The 20,213-nt window shown below is 51.3% G+C and overlaps 2 protein-coding genes across 7 annotated transcripts; one reads left to right on the forward strand and one right to left on the reverse strand.

Annotated features, from left to right (window-relative positions):
- Positions 1-280: 280 nt before the first annotated feature.
- Positions 281-12,111, forward strand: LOC307207059 (armadillo repeat-containing protein 6-like; the record flags this gene model as incomplete). Of its 3 annotated transcripts, none has more annotated exons than XM_079960753.1 (8): positions 281-412; positions 2,426-2,552; positions 2,685-2,767; positions 3,331-3,901; positions 4,937-5,082; positions 6,260-6,391; positions 9,819-9,956; positions 11,345-12,111. In XM_079960753.1, the coding sequence occupies 7 exons, from the start codon at positions 2,432-2,434 to the stop codon at positions 11,555-11,557; spliced, it is 1,404 nt and encodes a 467-aa protein (XP_079816879.1). In that variant the 3' UTR covers positions 11,558-12,111. The 3 variants fall into 3 exon arrangements, with proteins under 3 accessions (XP_079816879.1, XP_079816880.1, XP_079816878.1); XM_079960754.1 differs by lacking the exon at positions 281-412 and adding an exon at positions 700-819; XM_079960752.1 differs by lacking the exon at positions 281-412 and having other exon boundaries at positions 2,381-2,552.
- A 2,830-nt stretch (positions 12,112-14,941) lies between these two features.
- LOC307207116 (uncharacterized protein) lies at positions 14,942-20,213 on the reverse strand. 4 transcript variants are annotated; one of them, XM_079960859.1, is made up of 6 exons: positions 20,069-20,213; positions 19,418-19,510; positions 19,008-19,157; positions 18,261-18,356; positions 16,962-17,360; positions 14,942-15,332 (listed from the first exon to the last, which is right to left on the reverse strand). In XM_079960859.1, the coding sequence occupies exons 1-6, from the start codon at positions 20,081-20,083 to the stop codon at positions 15,036-15,038; spliced, it is 1,050 nt and encodes a 349-aa protein (XP_079816985.1). In that variant the 5' UTR covers positions 20,084-20,213; the 3' UTR covers positions 14,942-15,035. The 4 variants fall into 4 exon arrangements, with proteins under 4 accessions (XP_079816985.1, XP_079816987.1, XP_079816984.1 ...); XM_079960861.1 differs by having other exon boundaries at positions 14,942-15,327; positions 19,008-19,160; XM_079960858.1 differs by having other exon boundaries at positions 19,008-19,160.

Consider the following 20,213-nt stretch of genomic DNA (forward strand, 5'->3'; position numbering starts at 1 on the left):
TTCCGCGCAGGCGCAGTAAGGTGCGTGGTAAATGGAAGGAGGCCTCCCGCCTGGGTCGAGGAGGACGAGCGGCCTCGGCAGCGGCGGACTAGAGGCTAATGAGGCCATTCCTGACGGAAGGCTGAGCGAGCTCGACGCCCCCGGAGTTCGGGTTTCCTCACGGCCAGCGGCGGGGCTACGGGCAGGCGCAGGCGCAGTACACTAGCGCCTCGACGCGCACGCGCAGCGCCGTTAAACTAGCCGTTAAGGGGTGGGCCGGTCGCGCTCTGCGCACGCGCTGCCTGTGGCGGCTTCACCCTTTCTCCTACGGCAGCCGCGTGGAGACAAACTTGCGCAGCGCCAGCCGCGCTAACGACCCTCGCTGCCAATGCGGAGTCTTTGACGGGACGGCGAGCGCCGAGGGACACGCCAGGTGAAGTGATGCAATAATAGAATCTGGCGGGGGGGGGGTTGCGCTCTGCACATGCTCAGAGCCCCGTTGGTGGCGGGTGTCAGGAGGGAGGGCGGGCTCGCCTGCACTCTGCGGATGCTCCGAGGCACAGCTGTCTCTCAGGCTGCGTCTTCGGGGCAGGAGGAGGAGGAGGAGGGGTCGTTAGGACTGGAGATTTGGAGCTGCTCTTCATCCTGCGTTTTGGCATTCAGGTTGTGCTTTGGGGCTCGTAACCAAAGAACGATAATAATGATAAGAAGAGATAATAATATTTGAGCCCTTGGAGGCATCTCAGCTCCAGGGGTTTGGGGAAGCAGCTGGTTATCTCACCACCTTTGAGCCCAGCTTTCAGTCCAGTTTCTAAGACTGGGTGCCTGCTGCCAGTCACGGTAGACGGACGTTTATAATAAACTAAAAATATTATTATTATTATTATTATTATTATTATTATTGGCGTGCTCTGGTCCATGGGGTCACGAAGAGTCAGACACGACTAAATGACTAAACAACAACAACAAACAAACAAAAAATAATAATAACTAAAAGGAGGCATTCTGATCAATCCTTCTGTATGTTATTTCACCCCACCCCTCTACTCCCCTGCACCAGTGCTGAGCCCTAACCTTGACTTTTTAAAAATAATTTATTTAATCATTTTCGTATTTTTTATACTGCTGTTCATTGCAAATCTTCCAGAGACCAACAAATCTTTAAAAATAAAATTAATGCAAAATAATCCAAATATCATAAAACAATGAACAAAAGTCAACATGGCCTAGCAGGCTACATTTTAAAATGCCATTCAAAAGCTATGGGAGCACATACAGTACGATAAAACCTTCTATTAGCAGCAAGGGGGAAACAGATCAGCTTTTTAAAAGGTCTGAAAAACCTCAGGCTGCAGATCTTCTGAAAAGGAAATTCATAGGGGATATTCAGGCAGGATGCAGCATTTGGAAAGGGAGCAAATTATTTTTCAGATCTGTGGTGCTGATTATCCTTCCCGCCTTCTGCATGAAAAATGTCTTGTTCATGCACAATCTGAAACTGATTACTCAGCAGAAAAGACCCCCCTGCGTTCCATAGGACACTCTTCCAAGCAGTGGTAGAAACTCAGACATGTAAGTCACCAGAACCAGAGCCAGAAAGACCAGGTTTGAAATCTGCACTTGGCCATGTAGCTGACGGAATTACCTTGGGCCAGTCTTTCTCTCAGCCTAACCTACCTGGTAGGGCGGATGTGGAAGGGGAAGGGAAGGGGTGGGGAGACATTTGTGTGCCACAATGAGCTCTTTGGGTTAAAAATTGGGATATAAATCTATTTAAAAAATAAACAGAATGTCTAGTTGCCATTTTGGGGCTCTAAAGTCTTACTTTATGCATTGACTGTGACTGATTCTCAGTTAAACATCTGGCTAGTTCAGAGGACAACCTTGAGCGAGGTTAAGAGCTTTGAGAACTTAAAGAAGAAAAGTCCCCTGATCCAGGGACAGTCCACATATCTATTGGCCTGTTCCGACCTCGTTAAACTCTTTAGCGACTGCAGCCTTGGACCCATTTGGCACCTAGCTTATATATCTGAGTTTCTAGCACTGACAGGGGCATAAGTGACCGCCTTGTTCTGCAGGAGACCATTGGTCAGTCTAGCTCAATATTGTACACGCTGACCAGCGGTGGCTCTCCAGAGTTTCAGCCAATATCTCGCATGGCCCACGGAGTGGACATTGGGGACTGAGGCTGAGCTTGTCTGCAGGCAAACTGGGTGCTCTAAACCCTCAGCTACGCTCCTCCCCTTTCTTTGGGGATCCTATACAGTATCTTTCTTTTTTAAGAAGAACACACACCACCATACGTGAACCGTTCTCTTGTGGACTCTCCTTCCTTGGAGGTTTGGGAGCCGAGGTTGGGCGGCCGGCCGTCTGTCATGGATGCTTGAGGGGGTTGGACTAGATGTCCCTTGGGGTCCCTTCCAACTGTAAAACTCTTGTCCCGCAGGTCGGAATGGCGGCCAAGCGGATCACCCAGGAGACGTTTGACGATGTTGTGCAGGAGAACATCAGCGACCTTGGCATGGATCCGGAAGAGGCCGTGATCGAAGCTGTCCAGCAGTTTGAGTCTCAAGGTGTGGTTTTTGCGAAGAGATGTTTTTAACTGGCTGGGAAGACCTGAGATGGCACAGCCTTCTCTGCTGTTCTACGAATCCCGACTAAGGACCCCTACTCATTGCTCCCACTGCTCCGTGTCTTTTCTCCAGGTGTTGACTTAAGCAACATAGTGAAGACAGCCCCCAATTCCACCTCTTTGGGTGGGCAAGAGCCACAGCATGCTGTTTTGCAGGTGAGAAGGGTGCCTGGGGCCGCCCAAGAAAGGATGAAACCCTCTGGGGTCGCTTTGGGAAGGGGCCGTGGCCCAGTGGCACCACAAGGACCTCAGGCTGAATCCTGGGCTTCCTGAAGTTGGGCTGGGAATGTTCCCTCTACAGTGGTACCTCTAGTGGCGGACTTAATCCGTTTTGGGGTGCCGTTTGCACTGTGCCGTTTGCACCATAAAAACTTCTGGGTTTGCCACATTCGTATGCTGGAAGTCCGTAAGAAGAGCGGAACACAACATCAGCTATGACTGTATTATTTAAACCAGGGCTTTAATCAAAACCATGAGCACTAGAATCTTGGTTTATTTCTTAGGAAAGGAGCACAGCTCAGTGGGTAGGCAGCACCCTTCCTGGCACCCAGGCATCTTCACCTAGCCAGGTGCAAAATGGTATCGCGATGTTAAAAGCCAGCCCCGTCCTTATATCAGCCATTGTGATCTACTGGTGTGTCGCAATGCGTAGCTGGCGATTTCCCGTGATGTTGAAAACCAGCTATTGCCCAGCCCTACTCGCTCCTTTCCTTCCACAGACTCTGGACTCCTTGCAGAAGGCAGTTGCTGATGGCGACTCAGGCGCGGTGGACGAGCTGCTGGTGAGCTTTGCGGAGCAGTGCAGGCAGGAGATGGCCGTCCGCTACTTGGCGGGGCAGAAGGGCGCTTATCCTGCCGTGCTGGCCGCCTGCCGCCTGGCTTGTGAGGATGGCTGCTCCCTCCTCAAAGCCCTCCGCGCCCTCTCCGCCCTCCTGGACGGCCAGCCCGACTTCCTCGATGCCCCCGGGCAGGAGCTGCTTCTGCGGGTCTTGCGGGAGCGGCAGGATGATGGCGACCTGACTCTGGCCACCATCCGCTGCGTCCGGCAGGCGTCCCTCAAGCACGAGCAGAACCGGCAGGACCTGGTGAAAGGCGGCGTCCTCTCCCTGCTGGTCGGGGCCGTTGTCCGCCATGGGGACCGGGCCGATGTGGTCCGGGAGGCCTGCGCGGGGCTGCGGTTCATGACCTTCGACGACGATATCCGGGTGCCCTTTGGCCACGCCCACGAGCACGCCAAGATGATCGTGACGGAGCACGGCGGACTGAGGGTCCTCATCGAAGCCGCCAAAGGTAGGAGCATTGCCCCTTCCTCCCCACCCAGGGGAATGCAAGGAGAGCCCTTCTGGATCAGGCCAGAGGGAGGGGGGAATTCGACTCTAGCGTTACCGGAGGCAAGACCTCCCTCTCTGTCTTTCCAACGCCAATGAAAGACAACCAAGAAGAGGTTTGGGGTGTTGTCGGTTTTTGGTCAAATCCTTTCTATTGATTTTTCAAATTCGACGCAATTTCCCCCAAAATAGGTTTCCCACACTCCATGCAAGGTTTCCTCTTGTTGCTGCTTTGTTTCCCTGGTTGTTTCCAGTGCTCATTCCATTAAACTTACTTGTTCTGAACCATCGGCTCTCTGCTTGCCAATTCCTGCACGTACAATATTTTAACATTTGCAATATTGAGAATTGACTTCACGACAGAAGTACTCTTCTTGGGAGACAGGGGGCGGGCAGGTGTGGGGAACTCCCTGGTCCTGAATGGGGCAGCTGTGTTGGTGTTGACCCTGAAAGCCCTAAACGGCCTCGGCCCAGTATACCTGAAGGAGCGTCTCCACCCCCATTGTTCTGCCCAGACACTGAGATCTAGTGCTGAGATCTTCTGGTGGTTCCCTCACTGCAAGAAGCCAAGTTACAGGCAACCAGGCAGAGGGCCTTCTTGGTAGTGGCACCCGCCCTGTGGAACGCCCTCCCATCAGATGTCAAGGAAAAAAACAACTGTCAGACGTTTAGATGACATCTGAAGGCAGCCCTGTTTAGGGAAGTTTTTAATCACTGCTCTTTCTTGTATTTTTAATCTTTGTTGGAAGCCGCCCAGAGTGGCTGGGGAAACCCAGCCAGATGGGCCAGGTATGAATAATAAATTCTTATTCTTATTCTTATCTACAAGTGAGGTTTCTCCACAAATCATCAAATCCTCAATGAATCAGTAATTGCCGTTTTTCAAATTCCTTTTCTTTCCTTCTGCATGTATGAAGCCCAAGAGCTCACTTTTACTTTTCACAATCAGGTACGATTCACAAACCATCTTGCTTTCTCTTCCTCCTCCTCCTCTCAGCCTTCCCCGACGACTGCAGCGTCCTGAGGGAGATCTGTGCGACTCTGGGGCGCCTCTCTGTCCGGAACGAGTTCTGCCAGGAGATTGTGGACCTGGGCGGTTTAAACTTCATGGTGGCGCTGCTGGCCGACTGCATTGACCACCAGGTACTATGAATGTAGGTAGCTGCCATGTCCGATCATTGTGTCTGTCCAACCCAGTAGTGCCTACTCTGACTGGCAGGGGCACTCCAGGCAGGGCTGGCCTGATCCGTGAATATGCAGTGGATCGAAATAAATCAAGATTTCGGTCCTCATTATTCCGAAGGAAGGACTGATGGACTAAAAATCTAGGCAGCATCTTCATATTGCACTGCGCCAGCAATCCATTTGGCTCAGTATTACCGACACTGGCTGGCAGCTGTTCCCCAGGAGTTCCAGGGGACATTCCAGAAATGACAGGGATTAAACTCATTTTCACTCATTTTGTTGATCTGTGTTTTGTTTGAAAGGAAGTCTGAGACCAAACTCCTCCTGGAAAAGTTGATTTCAGAATAATGATTCCAGCAGGATCAGGGACTTTGGAGAGTTTTCTCACCAATGCTCCAAAACTCAGCTCCTCCCCCCGTTATTTGGGTAAAAACAGCTAAAAGCAAAGGGACTTTCAGATACATAAAAGCCAAAAGCGTTAGGGAGGCTGTCCCAACTGCAGCGCAGACGACCATTTTCATTTCCATGGGCTTGCGTTGGGTAATATTAATAATGAAAAGAACAGGGGGGGAAACCTTTTAAACTTTGCATGGTGGAGTTTTTGTTTGTTATTGTAGTATTTCTTGTGTTCTTATATTGCAAACTGCCCTGTGATCTTCAGATGGAGGGCGGTATAGAAATCTTCATCATCATCTTGGAAAGGAGTCGAAATAATAATAATAATAAATGCCCATTAGCACCTTAGAGACCAACTAAGTTTCTTCTGGGTATAATCTTTTGTGTGCATGCACACTTCTTCAGATACACCTGAGCTGGTCTCTAAGGTGTTACTGGACAATTTTTTATTCCGACTGCATCAGACCACCTACCTGACTCTAGACTCCTGGGAAGCAGATGCTCTGCCTTGGAGCTACAGCCGCTCCCCTAAAAAAAAGAATAGTATTTGTTTTCCAGTATCTTAGTATTGGTTTCTCCACCCCAGATCCAAACTTTAGCTGACTTGGTTGGGTGGCCGTCTGTCCTGGATGCCGGAGCCGGGATTCCTGCACTGCAGCGGGTGGGACTAGACCGTGAGGCTTTCTTTCCAAACCTGTTCTCACACCTTGGGTCTTTGCCCTTCTGCTGCGGATTGTAGGACCTGGTGAAGCAGGTGATGAGCGCCATCCAGGCGATCGCGGGCAACGACGACGTAAAGGACGCCATCGTCAATGCCGGAGGGACAGACCTCATCGTGCTGGCCATGACTCGGCACCTTGGCAGCCCTTTGGTGAGTGGGTGTCGGTATAGGAAGCTTCCATTTATTGGCTGGTCTGTTGCATTTATCCCGCCTCTTTCTCCTTGCAGCTTAAAGCAGCGTTTGGTTGTTCACCTCTACAGGTGTAACCCTCACGACCACGATGTGAGGGGGTTAGACTGAGAGGCACCAACCAGCCCATCACCTTGTCATGGGGAGTGGGCTTGCACGTTCCTATGATCCTTCTGAGCACAGCCGTCAGGAGTCTTGTACTCCTAGCAGGGTCACCCAAGGCAGTAAGGTCAAAGGGGAGGAGCTAGACAAAGCATGATCCCAGAAGTCCTCAATGGCAGAACAGGCGGAAGATGACAAGCGGTGTGTGACAACGGCTGTGAAGGCGGAGGAAGAATCTAACGGTCATTGTGATCCTCATGCCATTGGAAGAGAGCCATACTGGTAAGACTGTGCATTGGTCAGCATGCCCTGATCTACACACATAAAACAAATTCACACACAACTATTCACAACTATTGGATACCAAACCAAGAAACACCAGGACTGGTTTGATGAGAATGACAGTGAGATTGGACACATTATTGACAAGAAAAGGAAGGCCTTTCAGATCTGGCAAAGAGATAGAAACTGCGACACTAAGAAAAAAACCCCTATGCCCAACGCTAAGGCTGAGGTTCAAAGAAAAACCAGAGAACTAAAGAACATCTGGTGAAAAAAGCTCAAGAGATCCAGCACTTAGCTGACACTCGTGATGCACAGAGTTTCTTTAAAGCCACAAAGACCATCTATGGGTCAATAAATCATGGCATCTGCCCCTACGCTCAACAGACTAAAAGATAAAGAAGCTATTGCACCGCATTGGAAAAAACATTACCAGCATCTCCTTAACCGCAACTCCCCCGTTAGAGATGAGCTTGCAGTATCTCCAAATCTGGGAGATTTGTGTACAGCTATTAACCAAATGAAAAACAACAAAGCCAGTGGGTCTGATGGAATACCTGCCAAAGTCTTCCAAGTTGGTGGAATTGGACTTGCACAACAACTTCACAAACTCAACAAAGTAATCACATCAGTTGGGAAGACAGGCAAACTAATATCAGTGTACTGGAAGAAGCAAAGATCGCCAGTGTTGAAACAACTTCATTGGACTGGTCATGTTGTGCAGATGCCTGATTATTGTCCTCCAAAGCAACTACTCTATTCTGAACTTTAAAAAATGGAAAGCGTAATGCTGGTGGTCAACAAAAGAGGTTTAAAGACTCTCTCAAGGCAAATCTTCTAAAATGTAATATAAACACAGACAACTGGGAAACACTGGCCTGTGAGCACTCCAGTTGGAGAACAACCTTTACCAAAGGTGTCATGGGCTTTGAAGATGCAGCGCACAACCTTGGTATTACCAACAGACTCTTGACAAAAAATAAATAAATTAAAACATCTTGGAATCACCCTCGGTCAAACCACTGGCACCACTTAGACTATGTAACCGTCGGAGCTGAAGATTGCCGTGATTCGCTCCTTACCAGAGCTATGATGAGTGCTTACAACTGCTGGACAGATCACCGATTAATATGCTCCACGATGGCTATCAAGACTATACCTCAATGCAGGCTTCAAGGAAGGGAACCAAGGAGCAAAATGAACACTCAAGCCCTTCAAGATCCTATTAAGCAGGATTGCTTCCAAACGACTCTTAGGACCATCTGCTTCTAGATTTCCCTGATAATATTGAGGAACACCAGACCAAGCTAAAAACATCTATTACTGCAGCCTGCGAACAAACTATTGGATACCAAACCAAGAAACACCAGGACTGGTTTGATGAGAATGACAGTGAGATTGAACGCATTATTGACAAGAAAAGGAAGGCCTTTCAGATCTGGCAAAGAGATAAAAACTGCGACACTAAGGGGGAAAAAAACCTATGCCAATGCTAAGGTTGAGGTTCAAAGAAAAACCAGAGAACCAAAGAACACCTGGTGAAAATAGCTCAAGAGATCCAGCACTTAGCTGACACTCGTGATGCACAGAGTTTCTTTAAAGCCACAAAGACCATCTGTGGGCCAATAAATCATGGCATCTGCCCCTACGCTCAACAGACTAAAAGATAAAGAAGCTATTGCACCGCATTGGAAAAAACATTACCAGCATCTCCTTAACCGCAACTCCCCCGTTAGAGATGAGCTTGCAGTATCTCCAAATCTGGGAGAGTTGTGTACAGCTATTAACCAAATGAAAAACAACAAAGCCAGTGGGTCTGATGGAATACCTGCCAAAGTCTTCCAAGTTGGCGGAACTGTACTTGCACAACAACTTCACAAACTCATCGAAAAAATCACATCACTTGGGAAGACAGGCAAACTAATATCAGAAGAAGCAAAAATCGCCAGTGTTGAAGCAATGATTCTTCAACATCAACTTCATTGGACTGGTCATGTTTTGCAGATGCCTGATTATCGTCCTCCAAAGCAACTACTCTATTCTGAACTTTTAAAAATGGAAAGCGTAATGCTGGTGGTAAACAAAAGAGGTTTAAACACTCTCTCAAGGCAAATCTTCTAAAAGACACAGACAACTGGGAAACACTGGCCTGCGAGCGCTCCAGTTGGAGAACAGCCATCAACTCCTGCCTGGAAACCTACAGTATGTCCCCACTGTGGAAGAACGTGTGGATCCAGAATTGGCCTCCAGAGTAACTTACGAACTCACATTTAAAACTGTGTTTATGGAAGACAATCTCACTTGACTATGAGTGATCACTAAAGAAGAAGAAGAAGAGTCACCCAGTGAGCTTCATGGCCTAATTGGGAGGGGTCTCTTGGGTCCTATACTGACCCTCTAACCCAGAGGATTTCAACATTTTTGAGTCCACGACTCCCTTGACCAACTACATTCTTTCTGCGGCACCCCTGTGGGGCTCACTCCTTTCCTGGTGAACCAGCAGCCCCTCATCCCTTTTTGAGCACTTTCCCTTGTTGTGTGTTCCCTCAGCCTCCTCCCCCCTCTTCTTGGGAGTCCTCTAGGCAGCCACTGCTGACACCCCTGGTCTCTGAGCTGCCCCCCGCTGCCCCAAAGAGAGATGCCTCCCAGAGGCCCCTTTCCCCTGGGAAGCCTATAGCCGGGCTGCTGCAACAAACAGCTGTGCAAGCCTTTGGGAGGCAGAGGTGCAGGAGGGCATCAGAGGAGGGAGGGAAGGAAAGAGGGACGGGGCCAGTGCTGCCCGCTGCACCCCTGATCATCCTTCAAGGCACCCCAGGGTGCCACGGCACACTGGTTGAAAACCACTGCTTTAACCACTACACCACATTGGCTCTCCTTGGTTGCTCCCAGTTCCTTTCCTTTACTGTACGATAAAATGCCAGAGTGGCGTCAAGCTTGCTATATAATAAAAATGCAAGTGTGTCGTCAGTCGGTTGAACATGGCTGCCTGCGTTTCCACCCTCAGGTGTGTGAGCAGAGTTGTGCGGCCTTGTGCATGCTGGCGCTGCGGAAGCCCGAGAACTGCCGGGTCATCATGGAAGGGGGCGGGGCCTTGGCAGCGCTGCAGGCCATGAAGATGCACCCCAAGGAAGCTGGCGTGCAGGTAACAATTTTGCGCTGTAAGAGACAGGAGTCGCTCTTTCACCCACCCTCTGCCCTGGCGTAACCACAATTACCTCTGAAGGTATCAAGAAGGTATAAAATGGGCTGCATCTGGAGTTGGAACTACTGTTTCTGGGGGACAGGGGGCAGGCCGGTGTGGGGGACTCCCTGGTCCTGAATGGGGCAACTGTGCCCCCGAAGGACCAGGTGCGCAGCCTGGGAGTCATTTTGGACTCACATGGAGTCCATGGAGGCACAGGTCAATTCTGTGTCCAGGGCGGCTGTCTCCCAGCTCCACCTGGTACGCAGGGTGAGACCCTCCCTGCCCGCAGACTGTCTGGCCAGAGTGGTGAATGCTCTGGACTACTGCAATGCGATCTCCATGGGGCTACCTTTGAAGGTGACCTGGAAACTGCAACTAATACAGAATATGGCCAGTGACTGGGAGTGGCCACTGAGATCATATTACACCTGTCCTGAAAGACCTACATTGGCTCCCAGTATGTTTCCGAGCACAATTCAAAGTGTTGATGCTGACCTTGAAAGCCCTAAACGGCCTCAGCACAGGGAACCAGGCAAAGGGCCTTCTCGGTGGTGGCACCCTCCCTGTGGAACGCCCTTCCATCAGACGTCAAGGAGATAAACAACTATCTGACTTAGGCAGTCCTGTATTGGGAAGCTTTTTATGTTTGATGTTCTATTTTGTTTTTATGTGTGTTGGAAGCCACCCAAAGCGACTGGGGAAACCCAGCCAGAGAGGCGGGTGTAAACAATAAAATTGTTGTTATTAGTAGTATTAGTCCTACTCCGAGAAGGCCCACTGAAATTAACAGAAACATCTTAACACCATACTGGAAAACCACACAATGAATCCCTAGAGTGCAATATTATATACCTTTTTTAACACACTGTTGATTTTACTGGTTTTACGAACATTATAATTTCGTAAATAATTTACATTTTCATGAAGTGTAAACCACTTAGGAGGTGTATCAATGTTGTTTAAGGTGCCATATATTTTGGAGAGCTGTTTCTCTCCTCGCCCCTTACATTTGGACGCCTCTTAAGGTATCATAGGCAATGATACCTTTGCATGATGGTTTCTGAGATCAAGGAGCAGTTTTCTGCCTGCATAGGGTAACAAGTTTTGACTCAAGGTGGCGAGCAGAACCTTTCAAAATGGTGCTGATTTTATTGAAAAATTGCATAGTTGTCCTTGAGATCAAGGCGCAGGTTTCGGCCTACATTCGGATGCGACATTCTGAATCATTTTGAATCGAAATGGCACTGATATTTTTGTTGTTGCTTCTCAGAGTTCCCAGGCGACGCTGGGCGCTTTCTTGTGCTAACGAAGCGAATCGTTTGCCATTTTTCTCTCTCTCGGTCCAGAAACAAGCCTGCATGCTGATCCGCAACCTCGTCTCCCACACGCGGGATTTCTCCCAGCTCATTCTGGAAATGGGCGCTGAGGACTTGATCGCTGAGGCCCGGGCCGCCCACCGGACGTGCGAGGACGTGGCCAAGGCCGCCTTGAGGGACCTGGGCTGCCAGGTGGAGCTGAGGGAGCTCTGGACAGGCCAGAAGGGCAGCCTGGCGCGCTGACACCCGGAGACGCCGGGAAACGGGGGGTTGGAAGCGGTGGGGATGAGCGGAGAGCAAGATGGACTTGCAGACGGGAATAAACGCAGCCCAAGGGAGAAGGAGGGTGTTGGCCTTGGCGGCCATTAGCTGCACAGGCCCCGGAAATTCACCGGAGCGCTGCCATTTAGTTTTCTGCGCCAAGTCTTCTGTGCAGTTTATGTTGTTATTTTAAAGATCTGCCGCTTCAAGAGCTTGACTGGCCGACCCTAGAAAATGGAGTGGCACCTGCGGAGAAAGCTTCCCTTTCTATAAAAGTGGCCAAGAGCAAAAAGCAGCAACAATGGTGGGGGGGGGGGGGAAGGCTGGCAGGCCGCTTGTTCACATTTACAGCTGTATTTTGGCCCTACCCTGGCTCTCCATATTGCCAGGTCAGGGCTGGGCCTGGCAGGCTTCTCCACCTTCAATAAGGCAACCCCTGCTCCCTGCTGTCCTCCATTCTTCTTCCAGATGTGCCATCCTCTTTCCCCTGGCCGTTCTTTTTCCTCTTGTGTCATCATGCTGCTGGTTTAAAGCAATCATGTGCCTGTCTCATTATTGTTCTCTACGGTTCTCCTCTTTGGTCTCATGATAGTTACAAGAAAGAAGGTTCCAATTAAACATTAGGAGTAACTTTCTGTTGTTGGCAAGATCCGTTTGACAGTGGAATGGTCTCCTTTCGGAGGTTGCAGACGCTCCTTTCTTGGAGGTTTGGAAGCAGAGCTTGGATTGCCATCAGCTGAGATTCCTGCATGCAGAAGTGTGGACTAGAGGACCGGGGAATCTCTTCCAACTCAACCATTCTCATTCTAATTGGACAAAAGTTGGCTCTCTCACATCCTCCGTTTCTTTCTTTTTTTAAAGTCAAGTTTTCAGCCCTTATGAGTGTTAAGGGATGCTTGGGAGAAGCTCTCAGAAGCTGGAGCAGATTGCTGGCATTTGGGGCTTTGGTCTCAAAGCATGCTTCCAAGAACTAATTTATGCAACAGACCCTCCACGGGTCCCTTTTGTCCAGCGACAGTCCCAGATTTACAGAAGCCGTCCCAGTTTCTGATTGATCCCAGAATGTCCTGCTTTTCCTTAGGACAGGGGTCAGTAAACTTTTTCAGCAGGGGGCCGGTCCACTGTCTCTCAGACCTTGTGGGGGGCGCCGGACTATATTTTGGAAGGGAAAAAATGAACGAATTCCTATGCCCCACAAATAATCCAGAGATGCATTTTAAATAAACGGGCACATTCTACTCATGTAAAAACACGCTGATTCCCGGACTGTCCGCGGGCCGGATTTAGAAGGCGATTGGGCAGGATCCGGCCCCCGGGCCTTAGTTTGCCTACCCATGCCTTAGGATGGATGTCCTTATTTTCATGGGAGAAATGTTGGAGGGTATGATGTAAGCAGGGAGCAGCGTGAAGGAATGAGCATAAAAGATGGACGTTGAAGGCTTCAGTTTTTCTTTCTGAAGAAGCTTGTTTGGCTGAGGCAGGGAGGAGCTCTCTAGATGTCACTGGACTCCGGCTTCCCTCAGCCCAGCCTGCATTGCAGACAGTCGGGAGTGATGGGAGACGGAATCCAGCAACACCCAGACTCTTCCCTGGTCCTAAGAGGAGACCTTCCCTGCTGGCTGCACGAGGAAGCAAAATTCCAAGAGCAGGGAATGCCTCTTAGAGCTGGGAGGGGGAACCTCCGGAGCCCCATCGAAAGTTCCTCCAGCCAGTGGTCTGAGATGATGGCGGGGTGGGTGGGTGGCACCTGTCTGTCTCGAGAGACAATGGAGTGCGCCTCGAGGGGTGAATGGCTGTGTTGGCAGCACGGAAGTGACCTCCCCAGGGCAAGGGCCTGGGCTGTGGGTCTGGGGGTCCTGGGATGCCCAGGTGACAAGACCCCCCTCTCAGCCTCACTGAGGGGTCCAAAGGAAAGCAGAGCAAAACAATTGGCGCCAGCTTGACTGCAGGAGTTGCCAGAAGGAGGCGGACAAGGCACCCTCCAACCGCCTTAGGGACTCCACTCTGGATTTGCGTAGGGCTTACTCCTGAGCCTTTTCTCTCTCAGAGATGTCCCACAAGGCAGGATTTTCTTCTAGACAGGCTCCCTTCCCAGGAGCCTGGCTTCACATGCAGGGGAAGCCCCTGACTCACAGAGGGTTTGAGACCCATCGGCTCCCCTCACCCGATTTAGCCAGCCAATCGAAGCTGCTCCCAGGATTGTGGCCGCTGTCGCCTGCTGACGGCGTCTGGGAGCCACAGGTGAGGGTTGGGTGCAGGTGGAGACCAAAGGTGGACAAACTACCCCAGAAGGAGCACATGACCCCGCACAGAGGTACCACCCCTCCCTTGCCACCCCATCATTATCTGAAGGGTTGCAGGCACCCCACCCATTGGACTATGTAAAGCTGTCGTGTGAGTGTACACACACACACAACCTAAAATCCTTGTTTTGGCTAGCTTTGTAGTTGCTGTCAAAAGCTGCCTTGGGTTTTGGCTATGGCTCTTTCCTCCATCTCCCCTGGAGATTGAACCGGTGGCCTTCTGCGTACATAGCAAATGTTCCACTACTGAGCTAGGTCTCGCTTACGGAGAGCCAAAAGTTGCTTCCCAGAAGCTTCCAAGTTCATCCCAACTGGCTGCGAGGTGACACTCCCCCCGAAAGGGTTGTTCACTCAATAGTAGCACTGTGTACGCAAAGGCCTAAGTAGATCCCTGATGGATCAGGACAAGCAAACATTGGCCCAGCATCCTGGCCTTGCCTTACAAATCGGCAAGGCTCTCCACCTGCGATCCCAGCAACTGGTATTTAGGAGCTTGCTGCCTCCAGAGGTGGAGGAGGGAGAAAAAGGGTGCGTTTCAGCCTTGAAGGGAGAGATGCCAAGAGGCACAGGTGAGTCAGGCTGGTGAATGTCTCCCCTCTCCCCTGGTCTCCCAGCACTAGAAGAGGTATAAAGAGGGAGAGGCAGAGGCAGGCGCTTGGGAGGCAGGCAGAGTCTCAGGGAAGGCCCCATGGGAGAAGGAGACGGGCAGCTGTGGGACGTGGCCACCTTTAGTCTCTGTCTCCTTGGGGCAAGATCGGCCGAGAAGAATTGCTGTGCTCATTGGGCATGGCACCTTTGAGGAAGCCGTTTCTTCCAGTAAACAGCTCACTTACTCTGCGTGGTTTATTGTTGGCTGGCTCCTTGAGCACCACCCTCCTCCCGTGCCGTGAAAATCCTAAATCGCTCCCCATAGTACCTCCCCAAAGGGGGAGGCCAAGTCTGTACACTGGAAGAGGCGTAGTATAAAAAGGGTTACAGTCGCAGGGTCATCCCAGCCAGGGCTCCAACCACCCGTGGTGCCCATGTGGCGATGTGAAACGACTCTCATGTTTCAGTTCTGTGCTGTGAGCCAAGAAGAAAGCAGGAATTTTAATGGAAAAGGTTGGCTTCTGCAAAATACCCTGCAACACACCCCAACCGGGCCCCCAAGGTCTCGGTCACATCGACTGGGGGTGGATGCGACCGCGGTACTGGGCAATCCACCGCCCCAGCCGCCTGGCCAGCGGCCTCCCCACTTGCGCCCCGCTGCTGGTACTGGGTTGTGGTGGAGGCTGCGGCGACGGCGCTTTCCTAAAGATCTTCCGGACCCAGGAGACCAGGAATTGGAGGCTGAGGCGTGAGGGGGTCGTGCGGGGCTCTGAGGGGGTGCTGTGAGTCTCCTTGACTGAGGGGCGACTCCGGGCAGAAGGGCACTGCTGGGGACTTGTTCTTCCTCCTTCCGTCTCTAGCCTGACCTGCGAGAAAAGCAAACAAGTTAGTTCCAGCCCAAGGGATTCTGGGAAACTGGTTACTATTCAGATGGTCCTGAGTAGGGTAACTGTGCCTCCAAAGGAGCAGGTGCACAGCCTGGGGGTCCTTTTGGACTCTCAGCTGTCCATGGAGGTGCAGGTCAATTCTGTGTCCAGGGCTACTAGCTCCATCTGAGACCCTGCCTGCCTGCTCCCTGTCTTGCCAGAGCGGTCCATGGCCTGGTTACTTTCCGCTTGGAATAGTGCAATGGAAGGTGACTTGGAAACAACTAACCTCGAATGTGGCAACTAGACTAGTGACTGGGACCACATAAGACCAGTCCTGAAAGACCTACACTGGCTCCCAGTACGTTTCCAAGCACAATTCAAGGGCCTGGTGCTGACCTTTAAAGCCCTAAACGGCCTCGGCCCTGTATACCCGAAGCAGCAACTCCCCATCATTCAGCCCAGCCACTGAGGTCCAGCTCCGAGGGTCTTCTGCTGGTTCCCTTCTCCGAGGGTCGTCTGCTGGTTCCCTCCCTGCGAGAAGTGAGGTTACAGGGAACCAGGCTCAGAGCCTTCTCGGTAGTGGCACCCAGCCCTTCAGATGTCAAGGAAATAAATATCCATGGAGGGAGACCCCAGAGGAGGCAGGCCCAGAGCCAGGGGACTGGTGGTGGGACACGGAGGAGGAGAGGTGAGAGGAATGAGAGGAGGAGCCGGATGCTGACGGGGCAGCAGGGTTTAGTGAGCAGGGAGAGCCAGAGACAGGGAGCAATGCAGAAGAGTCTCCCTTTCCGGCTGCCCCAAGCTCCCCTGCCCTGGGTCTCTGAGGATGCACAGAGAAATGGAAAGGGATGGACTGTGCGCAGACACAGTTTGAGATTGCTAGGGAAACGTCTGGGAGAGGAGAAGCCTTAGAGAGTTGGAAGGCAGGGACCTTCAGTCCTGGCAATGGCTCCACAGGGGCAAGACCTGTTGTCCGTTTATTTCCCTGAGTGAAGAGTCAGTTTCACTGACAGCAGAGCCTTGCTCGCCTGCGCCTAACCCCAGAGCTCTGGAAGGAGCTGCTCTGCAGGGAGAGGAGATCTCTGAGGATCCACACAGCTCAGGTGTGGCGAACTAACAGCTGCTCCCACAAGGCACCTGCACACCTGGGGGCGAACTTGGACCTTGTCCCCTGCAAAGCCACGGCACTCGACCGCTGCGCCACAAGCCCTGCTGTAGACTCTCTCAGCGCCCCTTTTTTCCAGGAATGGACCCAGATTTACAGAAGCTGCCCCACTTTTCTATGTGATCCTGGAATGTCCTGCTTTTCCTTAGGACGTCCTGTTTTCATCCGGGAAATGCATGGAGTCATGTGAACCCCGAGCAAAGGAGAGAAGTAACTTTACAACCTTTCGAGGACATCTGAAGGCAGCCCTGCAAAGGGAAGTTTTTCAGTGCTCTTAATATATGCTGGAAGCTGTCTAGAGTGGCTGGGGCAACCCAGTTTGATGTACAGGGTATGAATAATAAAATTATTGTTGTTGTTGTTGTTGTTATTGAATAATACGTCCCTATTTTCATTGGATAAAATTTGGAGGGTATGCTTGCTGGGCACCGCCCAGAATTTGAACTCACATCGTGTCCCACCTGCTCTGGGTTGGGGGGCAGGGAGCGCTGGTCTTGCAGCCTCGGCTTCAGCCCCCCTTCTGTGGCCTGCTCCTTCTCCGGGGCCCCTCGGTTTTTCCTCTTTTGAGGGCACTTCCTGCTCACACTGGCCGCTGGCAGGGGCGATGGGGGGCTCTGGGGGGCTCCCTGCCCCTTGGTGGGGGGGATCTTCTTCCTGCCCGCTCGGGGGGCCCCACTCTCTCTGTCCCCGGGGGGCTGGTAGCGGGGGAACTCCTCGTAGGTCCGGTAGCAGGGGAAGTAGCCTGTGGAGGCGCAGGAGTCGCCCAGGAGCGTTTCCTCGTCATCGGCCAGGTAGTAAGCCTCGTGATCCGCTACGGCCCTTTCAGGTTGGTCTGGCTTAGCATTGTCATAAGGAGGGACCTTTAATTTTTGAGAGAAGAAACAAAACAAGGCTGCAACCTAATGAAGTGAAACTGAATCGCGCTGGAGTGTTAGATCTGCAGGATTGCAGCGTGGGTTTGGGTGAATTGAGACCCTCCAAGAGTCCCTATTTTTCCAGGACACTCCTGGATTTACAGAAGCCATCCCGGTTCCTGATTTGCTCCCAGAACAGAACGCCCCGCTTTTCCTGAGGTTTCATGATTTTTGACCTGGCAATATATTGCAAATCATGAGCTGTGTGTTTGTGTGCTGTGCAAAAATCCCAACATGGGGAAAACCAGCCAAGGGCTCTACACAGCTTCAACTTTATTTCAGACATCGAGATATAGGGGGACATCGCGATGTTCAGCTGGTGATATATCACGACGTTGAAAAGCATATCTTGCCTGCAACCCCTGGAGATTGGGGCATGCGCACCCATGTCTCTGCATTAATGGGTGGATGGATGCGTGGAAACCATCATTGCCAAGCAAGAAGTGAAATCATGATCCATTGTGGGACCTTGTAAGTAACAACTGTGTACTATCCTAATTCTCAGCGCCCCTACTGTGGAGTGGTGGGTTGTGTTGCTATTCAAATTTCAGCCTTTATTCCTAAATCTATCCCTTTGGCCATCCAGATGTTGCAAAACTACAACTCCCAGCGAGCATGCAGTGACTACGGGAGTTGCGGTTCAGTCCAGCAACATCTGGAGGGCCACATCTTCCCCTTGCCTGGCTTAGACGCAAGCCCAGTCCCGTTCCATAGAAATCTGCACACTCTTTTCTTGGGAGTTGTGTTAAAAGGCCACCCACTCCAACTTAGGGCCACCCAAGCCTGCCATCTCACCAGTTCTGGTGGCAGGCAGTTCCTAGGACTCAATTACTACGTGCTTCTGACCTCTTTGACTCTGGGCTCTGGGGGGTCTTCTTTGTTGTTGTCAGGTGGGGGCCACAGCTGCTCTTGTAGTAACCCCTTTTCTTCCTTTTCCTGCAGCTGCAGGACAAATTCCAAACAAAAATAGCAATATGAAGAAGTTTGAAGAACAGTGTTATAAGAATTCTAAGGTCTCAAATATAAAATACCTGTTCATAAATGTACAAGGCAAACAAAAACATAAGTATATAAACCACGTGTCTGAAATAGGAGAGGAGAGCAGTCCTGAAACCATTTTAACTCTCTCAGGGACCTCAAATATTCCTCTGCAGTGAGGAAGGAAATGAGAAAGCCTGCCCATTGTCTTTTTGCTCCCAAATCCTGTCTTAAGGGCATATTTGTGCATGAATAGGGTGAGCCTGTGATCTGGATTCAGGAACTGAGTATTTGCCATTACCAAAGAATGGCCAGGCTGCCCAGGCAATGCGATCAGGGACCATTAACAGGTATCCTGACAGACAGGATGTCTGCTGTAGACGGCCTCCTGTGATGTGTGTCTGCTGGAGACCACCTCCTTCTGTGAAGTATGTCCTTGGGGGGGGGGTCTTGGGCTACAGGGTGGGCAATTTCAAAAGTCTACATAAGGGCTGGCACACCAATGTTCTGGGTTCTCCTTCCTCCCTGTGTGGGGAGTGTGAGGACCTTGTTGCAACAGTTCTGCGGTTGATATGCCCCCCTCCCCTTCTGCCAATTGCCCCTTAGGCTACCTACCCATCGAAAATCCAGCAAATCTGTGCCCTGTGGTCTGGGGGGCTCCTTCTTGCCCTCGCCTTCTCCCTCCAGGGGGCTGCCCAGGTCTTCCTTGGGCTCTTCCTCCTTGCTAGCCGCTTTGTCACGAGGTTCTTGGCCCTCAGATGCCGACTGCTGGCAGAGACAGGACCCCCGAGGTGGTGGGTGGGGTGGGGGAAAGTGAAGAAAAAGAGAGCAGCCCAGAATGAGACGGGCAGGAACCCAGAAGCCAGACTCTCCGGTCTGCATTGTTCGCTTGCCAGGGAAGCCCTCCAGCCCTGGCGCCATGGGGGGCTGGTCCATCAGGACGAGTGGGGCAGCCAGCACAGCCTGCCCTCAGCAGCCCCCTGCCTGCCTGCCTCCCCCCTTGCTCGCCTCGTTCTGCCACGTACCTCTTTGATGTCTTCAGAGTCCCCCAGGGTTTCTAAGCTCAGGGGGCTCCTCCTGCACACATCCTCGGAATCCCCAATGTCTGTTTCGGGGAACTGTGGAGGAAGAGGGAGAAGGATGAGGGGAGAGAATGCGTGGCATCTGCCACACAAGCAGGTCTCTGCCCCAAGGAAGCTACAGTAGGAGGCTGACAAGAGGGAGGGTGTCAGCATGAGGAAGAGGCCGAGGCAAAAGCCCTTCCAGGAATGTCATCCTGGGGCTCTGGCTTGTATCTCACATCAGCCGTGCTCAGAGTAGACCCATTGAAATGAATGAGAAGGAATAACTCCGGCCCATGACTCTGAATGGGTATATGCTGGGTGGAAGCTATTGGGATCGAAGCCACGTGGAACAAGGGGGTTTCAAGAAAGAATGATTGTAGCAGAGGGAGAAAGAGAATTATTATTATACATTTAGTAATTCAAGTGTCATAAGCAGCTCATTCCCAAATATAAAAACAAGTAACACAAACATTAAAATGCAAAAGATGAGCATTTCTGGAACACATTAAAACCTTTAAACTCAAGGCACCCATAACTGAAACAAGAGAATAAAATAAGGACTCAAAACACCCTTAGCAACTTCCCATTAGCAATAGAGACTGGTCCCCTCACCAGTTTCCCAGCCATTGATCTTCAGGTTTTGCTCCGGCTTTCTCGCTGTCCCCAGATTTTCTGATTCTCTCCCAGCCCAACCTAGCCACTCACAGGCTGCTGACCCAAGGCTGGGTGGGGTGGGGGGGCACTCAACTGCACAGTG

Source organism: Podarcis cretensis (assembly GCF_951804945.1).
Source record: "Podarcis cretensis genome assembly, chromosome: 18".
In the NCBI taxonomy this organism is placed as follows: Eukaryota; Metazoa; Chordata; class Lepidosauria; order Squamata; family Lacertidae; genus Podarcis; species Podarcis cretensis.

Excerpts from the sequence above, each read along its gene's own strand:
- LOC307207116 (XM_079960858.1), bottom strand. Across the intron at positions 19,161-19,417 it reads ACTCTGAAGACATCAAAGAG|CAGTCGGCATCTGAGGGCCA; the intron begins GTACGTGGCAGA and ends TGTCTCTGCCAG. Across the intron at positions 17,361-18,260 it reads CAGAGCCCAGAGTCAAAGAG|GTCCCTCCTTATGACAATGC; the intron begins GTCAGAAGCACG and ends CAAAAATTAAAG.